Consider the following 10,366-nt stretch of genomic DNA (forward strand, 5'->3'; position numbering starts at 1 on the left):
TTGATTGTTTAATATCAGGATGTACAGTTGGTCAATAATTTCACTTATGCTGAATTGTATTTTCAATTCAAGGTTATCGTAGTATAAATATTTGATGACCACTCATTTAGAAAGAAGAGGTATGATAAGAACGATTATGTAGCCACTGAGAATGTCAAAATTCTGCATTGTTTTCTATATTATTTGTATATATACTACACTTAATGTAATTGTATTAAATATATATACACTTTAGTCCATTTTTTATAATATCCTTTTGGCGTGACTCGGTATTTATATATCCCGCCATTGTGGCATTGTGCAAGGGTAATTTTTATGTATTCTTGTCTTCTTGTCTTTTATTTTCGTTGATATGCTTTGTCTATATGCCATTTTGTTTTCTTTGTTGACATATTTGTTTGGTGTAATAGTGATTAAGATTATAACACAATAATGACTGCTTTACCCCTATTGTTGACATTTTTACCTAAAGTGTCTGTTTAGTTTGTTTTAAATGTGTTACTTCAATCTTTTCTAGTATAAAACGTATTGTTTTCTAAAGAGGAATCTAGTTTTCTCTTGGCTTGAATACTTGTCACACCAAACAATCATAGAGATAACGAAAACTATGGGTTAAATATATACATCACTTCCTGAAAATGGAGAATGAAATTGTGGGTAATTTAAAGTCTTGGAGTGCTAGGGATCTGTTTGCAATGGTCTAGTTGGTTTCGTAGCATAACTTTATTACCGATGTAATGCATCGGTTCTATAAGAGAAACAAAAGATGTTAATGAAATTAAGAGATGTAGTATGATTGCCAATGATTCCAAATTGAACGCATTTAAGCAACTATTGGATTTAATACGACCTTCAATGATGGGTAATACCCATACTTTATAATCAGTTTAAGCTATAATGGAAATATATATCGCGCCCAACAACATTGAGGAACTAATTGTTCAGAAAAGATAAAACGAATCTCCGCTCGACTTTGCCGCCTCTGTATGTCAGATTTTGTAAAATGTCTACACCATAATAAACATCAATAATAATGTTTTAAGGACGCCATCACGAGTTTGTTGACCGGTAAGGCGTATCCGTTTCATAGATGGCAACAGATATGTTCCAATTGTCGTCACTAAAATCCCATCCTCTTTTCCCCGAACTTGACCTACCGAATTAGACTTACCTCCGGGTTTGTACTAACATGAGCAACATGACTGGTGCAACATGTGGTGCAAGATCTGCTTACACTTCCGGAGCACCCGAGTTTAATTGGGGTTCTCGTTACTCAGTTTTTGGTTATCTATTTTGTATTGTTTGTATGTTTGTCTTTTTTTAAAGCCATGGCGCAGTCAGTGTATTTTCGACTTATGAGTTTGAATTTCCCTAAGGTATCCTTTGCTTATATTATTTTCAAGAAGATGTGACAAAAACTTCCTAGTAAAGAACCTAAAATAAAACTTTAACCCGACAGCGGACCTACGAACGGACACACATACCGAAAATTATAATGCGCTTCTATAATAAGTGGGTTAAAACAATCATCAATCCAAGAATCTACTTTTTACCGATGAAAATCTGGGGGGGAAAATCTTACGCTTTGCTTTGTGTGGATAATTCAACGTAGTTCGGAATAACTGGGCGAAGTGAACGATTCACCTTGTGCTATGCATTCATTGATACGAACCATCATAATGATCAATCTTGAGTTATAAAGAAATTGTCCAATGAATGAATATAGCAAATGTGCACATTTGAATATCTGTTTTACCTTTCATAAAATTCTTTATTATAAATAATATAATCCAAATATCAAAGAAATTAAAGAAACGAACTGCATATAATGAATGATGTGGCGTTTTAACACTTTACACATGTTGATATTCCAATATCAAGACTGATATGCCGTTCTATGACTTTATCACACTTTGCATACAGCGATATGACATTATTTCACCTTGCATAATATGGAATGGCATTATATCATGCCTAGCATATCACGATATGACATAACCTCGCCTTGCGTAGAATGATATGACATTATACATGTTATATCACCTTTCATACAATGCTATGCCTATGGCATGATCTCGCATTTCATACAATGATATGATATTATCTCGCCTTGCATACAATGCTATGACATTATCTCGCCTTTCATACAATTATATGATATTATCTCGCCTTGCATACAATGATATGGCATTATCTCGCCTTGCATACAATGATATGGCATTATCTCGCCTTGCATAGAATGATACGACATTACTTCGCCTTGCATACAATGATATGGCATAGAATGATACGACATTACCTCGCCTTGCATACAATGATATGGCATTATCTCAACTTGCATAGAATGATATGACATTATCTCGCCTTACATAGAATGATATGGCATTATCTCGCCTTGCATACAATGATAAGGCATTATCTCGCCTTGCATACAATGATATGACATTATCTCGCCTTGCATACAATGATATGGCATTATCTCGCCTTGCATACAATGATATGACATTATCTCGCCTTGCATACAACGATAAGGCATTATCTCGCCTTGTATAGAATGATATGACATTATCTCGCCTTGCAGAGAATGATATGGCATTATCTCGCCTTGCATACAATGATTCGACATTATCTCGCCTTGCATAGAATGATATGACATTATCTCGCCTTGAATACAATGATATGACATTATCTAGCATTGAGTACCTTACATCGTTTAAATCCTTCGAATACATCCAATTGCTATGGAGAAGCGAAATGTAGTTTTTTTCGTTGAGATCATAGAAATAACGTTTATAAAATTAGCTCTTCGATCCAGCCACTTCTTTTAGTTTCTCACCCACCGCCATGCTAGGATGAAAACAATGCCTGAAAAAATTCCTCCAATTCCACCTACAATGCATAGCCCAAATGAATAGTGAAAGTTTGAAGGATCCAACATAATGCCACCAGAAGAAATTGCTGCGAAGACTATTGTTCCGATCAAGGCATGTCCTCCTGAAAGAAAATAACATATTTGTTATACTGACAAGTTATTGATTTCCAAGTTAATATTACCTTGTATCTATTATGAAGGGAAATGCAAGTTTCAAGTTGTAATTGTTTCTATGATGGCCGACTTTAAGGTGATCTCAACGTCAATAAATGACTGATTTTGCAATAACTGTTAATGATATAAATTTTGATTTGATTTGGATTAAACTAATATAAAGCAAATCCCAGAGTGTCAAATTTAATGGCTTGGGCGTGTTCTGAACCTGTAAGTACTTAAAGTGGTTCATCAAACTACAGGGAGATAACTCTGTAAAAATCAGCTAAACGTTTTAATCAGGTTTTATTCTTAAGAAGATATGAAGCTTCTCAATGATCAAAATTAGTGTTTGTCAAACTGCCATATATATCCAATGATTTTTTTCCGATAAAGTGTGTAGTTCAAGTTTTTCGAAATTTACATATTTTTCTCAAAGTAAATATTTTGTCAAAATTTAATTAAAATTAAACGAGTCAAATTAATTTTAGTCAAGGTGTTTGGCACAACCTTAAAGAAGAAAAAAAAACTTCTATTTCAACACAATCGCAACTTTTAGGCAACCGTTGTAATTTTTTTTTTTTAAGTCTTTCACAACAGACATTGTATAAGGGGTGTGATTAGCTTTTATTGTGTGAACAAGTTAAGCGATATTACGGACTCCATTTGTTCTAGTTACCAACTAAAATCAACAAGTTTATTTTATATTTCAAACAGTGTAATGACCATTTTTCAATTTTTAATTCCTCAACCATGATATAGATTTTCAAAAATGTTACATTCAAGATGAATAAACCAACTTTTAATTCGAAACACGAACTGAATTATATTTTTTTACAATTTATCTATAATCGGAACGTACAAACATGAATTTCAATTTAAATTTGATCGAACTATTGGTTATATATAGTTTATTATAGACGGAACCGTTCGAGCATAAACATAAAAGAATATAGGGAAATACAACATCCTGTTGTATCAAAGTAAGGGAGTTTCGTTATGATGAAAACCTTAATATAGATTTTTGCGACTTACTGATTTTCCGTCTGGTGAAATTAAAGCAAATATAAAACATTTGTCAAAGGAAGATACTTAATCACGAAGATGTTGAGAAAAAAGAGCGTAGGATAGTTGTTATAAGCCATTCTGATAATATTGTCTACTATTATAATTAAAACAATCTTGTATTAAGTTTGTTCCTTAGTCAAGAAAGGTAGAACGGAGACTCTGGTAAATACTAAAACGATTGAATACAAAATGAATAAGAACATGTGCACTCTTCACCTCGACAATGACGATAATATAATGAAAACATGTCTGTTCTCAATTTTCGTAATGGCACTTACAGTAGACGCATTACAAGGTTACGCTGATGAACAGGGTTAGCTTACATTTTCTTAACACTCAACCTTGCTAAAAATTGGCTACAAAACCTAACAATCATCATATAAAATGACTAAAAACTGCACTTTACTATTTTTTGTATATTGAAGTTGTCTTTCTTTTTTATATGTGAGCTTTGTCAACAGAATGTATATATACCATTTTGTTTTCCTTTGTTGACATAGTTGTTTGTTTTATAATAATTTAGATCATAACACAATGTTGACTGCTGTATCCCAATTTTTGAAATTTTTACCAATTCCATATATATAAGAAGATGTGGTATGAGTGCCAATGAGACAACTCTCCATCAAAGTTAAAACTTGTAAAAACTAAACCATTATAGGTCAAAGAACGGCCTTCAACACGGAGCCTTGGCTAACACCGAACAGCATGCTATAACGGGCCCAAAAAATGACTAGTGTAAAACCATTTAAACAGGAAAACTAACGGTCTAATCTATATAAAAAAAAACGAGAAACGAGAAACATTTCTGAACCACATCAGCAAACGACAACCCATGAACAAAAGGTTCCTGACTTAGGACAGGACCACACAAATGCAGCCGGTTTAAACGTTTTAACAGGCGCTAACCTTCACCCTTACCTGAAACAGCAGTACAACACTACAACATAGACAAACACACCATAAAATATCCATAGAAATGGCTTAACTAGATCAAAAAGAATCTTAACAAAACAAGCAAACATACACTGAACGAATAAGTATGATTTATGATACAATATAAATACAATATGTAAAACAATGTCAAAAAGACACTATAACCTGGGACAAAATGGTGTTAAATGATAACGTACACAGGTAACTTTCAATATTATAATAATTTTGTTGTTTGGAGTACGGAAATATTTTTTACAAAATTATTTTGTTGTTCATAGTACGAGAACAGACGTGAAAATATAAAGTTATATTAAACACTTATCAAAGGTGGTACATATAAAAAAAAATAGTGAGACGAGATATAACACAAAAACAAGCACCATTGAATAACAAAAATGCTTTACAAATTGTGTCAACAGGTCAATCAACACGAAAGTACTGAAATTACCGAAAGCTAGTTAAAAGCCAAAAATAATTAATAATAAAAAATCATGCCTCGGGGACTAAAATCAATCAAAACACATCCCAGAGATTTAGTGTTATAACGCCATGAACAGTCAAAGAAGACATGACTTGTGCAATACCAAAATATATCTGTTTGTTTTGCTCTCATATGTTTGTCAATATAATGGAATTCTATGCGACTGTCATAGAAGTAATAGGTTTAGGTACTTATAAAACCAGGTTTAATCCACCATTTTCCACATAAGTACCAAGTCGTTTGATGTGTTTGAGTTTTAATGTTTGCTATTTGATAAGGGACTTTCCATTTCGATTTTTCCTTGTTCGATATTTTTGTTATATTGAATTTCACATTGACATAATTTCAAATGAAGTTATTAATATTTACCTGCCATGAAGTTGAGTAAGCCTATAACAACAAACATAATTCCTTTTTCCGTGAGTACAAATATCTCATATAAAGCACATACCAAAGCTGCGACAAAGGCTACCAGTGCAAAGATTTCCAGAACTCCGGCAGCTGTAAATTGAGCGTCACGTACTGGTGCATCTGCGATATTGTATTATAAAAATAAGGTTAATAAATATGTGTGTTAGGATATCTTCCGGCAAAAACACGGGAATGTCGGCAGACAGTTTTTCCTATTTTGCTTCTTTTGTACCATTAATGTATGACGATAATTTGCAAATTTGTCAATTTTCACCCCGAGATGGCCAAATAAAGCTAATTAAAAGCATTATGAGGCATTCAACAATTCAACAGTAAGGAAACCCTATACGCAAGCATTTCTTTGATATGTCATAACAGCAAGTCATTTAATGGTTTTATTTCCATTTCTCTTTAACATCCCCTAATATACCAAAGGTCCGTTAATATACATACAAACTATTTTATGTCATCAATGAACCTAGTAAGTCTGGGTCTGGGTATTGGGTCTTAAAATAACACGCTTTATGTTATTGTAGTGATGCCTTCATGCAACTAGATTTAATTACAACAATAAGCATAACCGTATGTTGTGATGCATTTGTTTTCTATTATTAGATTGATAATATATCGATCACGGGAAGGAAGCCATTTTTAAAAAAATGTGTAGCTGTGTTGATATTCAAAAACATTTTCTTCACCGACAATTTCAAAACTTGTCATTCTTATCTTATGAAATAACACATGTCAATTTGGGACCATCAACTCGTGTAACTTTTTATTTCATTAAAAGAGATAGATGACACTCTGCTTCTTTATTACAACAAAATTATTCAAACTATATTAGAATTATTGAAGCACATGAACTCAATTTTCCATACTGTTAATCATACAAAACAATAAAATACCAATTCAAGATGCAAAATCCTACCTTTTCCTCATAGTATAGCGTACGCAATGTGAAAAGTATATTTTAAATCAGTAAAAACTGATATCAGTCCGATAGTCTACCAGAGACTAAAGGACATTGTAAGCAACTATAGGGTAGTCAACAATGCACAAAACCCATCTTGTAAGTCAGCTATAAAAGGCCACAGCATTGAAGAATATTGAATATAGCATCACAAAATAAGAACAAACTATATTAACCAAATGAAAAAGACTAAACTCATCACATTATTTTTGAACCCTCAAAAAAATAAAAGGACAAAACAGAGTCTTCGGCGATACTGAGCCATTTACAACTAGTAAATAAAACATGCATTCCCTTAATAAGATTTCAATCAGTACAACCAACGGACTTTGTGTAAATACGTCATAATAATATAAAAAAGTTAGTATCGACTGGATGTAGGGTTTAAGTTTATTTCTTTTTTCTATCAGCTCATACACATAGTATTGTAATGTGACCGTGACGTCAACAATGTTTGTTCATGATTTACTGCTTAGAAAATGGAATTTTGAATTAAATTATAAGAAATAACTGTAATATTTTGTCTGCCTATTCGGAATAATCTCAAAAATGTGTTGCACACTTTTAAATTACCGTTACAGGGATTATTCAGGTTTTTTTTAAATTTTATTTCTTCAATAAATATTAAAGTCATTCCTAAAATGAATAAAAATTAAGACAATACTACAAATAAAAACAATATTTAAATATATCATACAACAGCGTGAATTGTATAGCCTTTTAGGATAAAATGATTCGAATAATCAATAAGTTTACATGGATCATATATTCATTTACTGGATCTTTTGTCATCAAGCGTATGATAAATGATTTGAATTACTGACAATATCATTGTGTAATGAAATACATCTAACATGTATAGTACATGACATGTATACTTGATGCGATATCACCGATATCGACATATTACATTTTTGAAAAACAACCACGCATAACCTTGTTATTTTAGGTTCATAAGTGCATATTTGTATAGCTTAAGTCGATTACAAAAATATTTAACTACAATATTGAAATTAAATATAAAACATATATATTCATCACTCAGTAACTTTGACTTGCTTTTCTCAGCAAAGAATGCATATTTAAAATTAAGAAACTTCTGCATATGTGGTGAAGGGAACTATGAAATCTGTCAAGAAAATTAAGGCATACCTGTAAAATATTTACAAACTTCTACTCCATTGGATTGAAAACATGATTTCCATAATCCCATATGAACTAAATCTCCAATTGTATACCAATATGTAGTTGAAAATCCTATTATGTGCAGAATGAATGATACAGTGGTAATAATACTTCCCCCAATAATCATCGGTGGAATAGTAGCTAAGGTATCCGCCATCATCAAATATAAGTCGTCTGTAGTGTTTAAACTCGCTAATGTCTAACGGTAACACATATAAAGTGGTTTTATAGAATTATGTTCGTTATTGCATACGTGATATTTCTAATTTTCAATCTTTTGTTTTATAGTAAGTAAGTCGAGAGATGACGTTTAAGGATATGGTTCGGATAATCACACCTTCCTAGAAAGGCACTGAGTGCTTTTTAAAATTATAAATTACGTCAGATTTGGGTTTTGTATTTCATTTTTATTAATTTCCTAATAACCAGGACCTCTTTCTGGTTCGTTGGTTTTCATAGTAATTGTCACGCCGTTGTGATCACTGAACGGGAAATAAACGGTATTTGAATTGTTTAATCTACAATCGATATTCTCACTAGTGAATATTTAATCTATTCACGAGTATGATTATCCCTTGAAAATGAGTATTGGTTTTTGTTTGGATCTATCTAATGTCTTATTTAGACAAGTTTAAATCTCCCATAACATATAGTTCACGACCACATTTTTTTATACTTGATTAACGTATCAAAGAACATGAAGAAGTCTGTTCTTTCTATGCTATAATAAGGGGCGTAGACATTAAAATTCGAACAATTTCGTTTGAGTCTAATTTAAATTCAACCATCAATTTCCGTCCTCTGCAGATCTATATTTGTCATTAACGTTAATATCTTTACTTGGTGTTACTGAAATCGATATCTCGTAAAAGGCGGAAGTCCCGTTACACCAAAAACTTAACCCTTCCCATTTGTTACCCTATTAATTTCTACCAATGTTTAACAATGAGTTTTTTTTTTTTAAAACATATAAAATCCAAAAAAAAAAATTCTAACACAATTGAAACAATACATTCCCTTTTTTACATATATTCAATATCGTTTGCTTTAATTCAAACTAAGATAATAGATATACTTTATGAAAGGATTCATGTTTTTAAGGTGATTATGGGAAAATGGTATTTTCGTGGTTAGCATACAAAGATCTAGAAAATTTAAACTTTGTTGAAAATTTCTCAATTCGTAGTTCACCTTTACCTATGAAGTTATAACGAAAATTGGTTTTCTTCGAAAACTAATGTATCCACAGTAATACGTATTGAATAATAACAAAACTTGAGTTTTAACTAAAAAATCACACAAACACAAATAAAATCTGACGAAATTTATAACTTTAAAAAGCACCCAGTGACTTTCTAGGAAGGTTTCACTTGTAACCGTGTGCGTATCCGAACCATGTCCATTAAACGTCATCTTTCGACTTACTTACTATAAAACAAAAGATTGAAAATTAGAAAATCCCTTTTGCAATAACGAACATAATTCTATAAAACCAGATAAAACGTGTTATCGTTAGACATTAGCGAGTGTAAACACTACAGACGATAATATATGATTATGGCTGATACCTTCGCTACTATTCCACCAATGATTATTGAGGGAAGTATTATTACCACTGTATCATTCATTCTGCATATAATAGGATTTTCAACTACATATTGGTATACAATTGGAGATTTAGTTCATGGGATTATGGAAATCATGTTTTCAATCAAATGTAGTAGAAGATTGTAACTATTTTACAGGTATGTCTTTTTTTTTCTTGACAGATTTCATAGTTCCTCTCACCACAGATGCAGGAGTTTCTAAATTTAAAATATGCATTCTTTGCTGAGAAAAAGCAAGTCAAAGTAACTGTGTGATGAACATAAATGTTTTATATTTAATTTCAATATTGTAGTCAAATACTTTTGTAATAGACTTCAGCTATACAAATTTGCACTTATTAACCTTAAAAAATACAAGGTTATGCGTGTTATAACTATTTTTTACATTTACCACTTTTTATAATAAAAACCTGGATAAAACAGTTATTTGTGGTGTTAGTACTTTATAATTCTGTTTTAAAAGTTAAAGCCAAATAGTACCATGACCAACTTCCAACGGAGCTTGTTTATGTTATCCATGCCCACCGTCATTTTACACCAAATTTATAAAATTTTGAAAGTCATTTCGAATAATTCTTTAGAAAATATTTCAACAGTTTTCAAAATTGATATATTGTAAATATACACACAGTATTACCTTATGCAAGGAAAATGTAATAGTACCGTTTTCCCTATATTACTGT

At 31.6% G+C, this 10,366-nt stretch overlaps 1 protein-coding gene across 1 annotated transcript; it reads right to left on the reverse strand.

The window, feature by feature from the left end:
- Positions 1 to 2,283: 2,283 nt before the first annotated feature.
- LOC143081804 (uncharacterized) lies at positions 2,284 to 8,356 on the reverse strand. The gene is made up of 3 exons (XM_076257497.1): positions 8,044 to 8,356; positions 5,880 to 6,041; positions 2,284 to 2,994 (listed from the first exon to the last, which is right to left on the reverse strand). Exons 1-3 carry the CDS (start codon positions 8,234 to 8,236, stop codon positions 2,825 to 2,827), a joined length of 525 nt encoding a protein of 174 aa, XP_076113612.1. The 5' UTR covers positions 8,237 to 8,356; the 3' UTR covers positions 2,284 to 2,824.
- Positions 8,357 to 10,366: the final 2,010 nt, after the last annotated feature.

This window comes from Mytilus galloprovincialis, chromosome 7 (genome assembly GCF_965363235.1).
Source record: "Mytilus galloprovincialis chromosome 7, xbMytGall1.hap1.1, whole genome shotgun sequence".
Taxonomy (NCBI): Eukaryota; Metazoa; Mollusca; class Bivalvia; order Mytilida; family Mytilidae; genus Mytilus; species Mytilus galloprovincialis.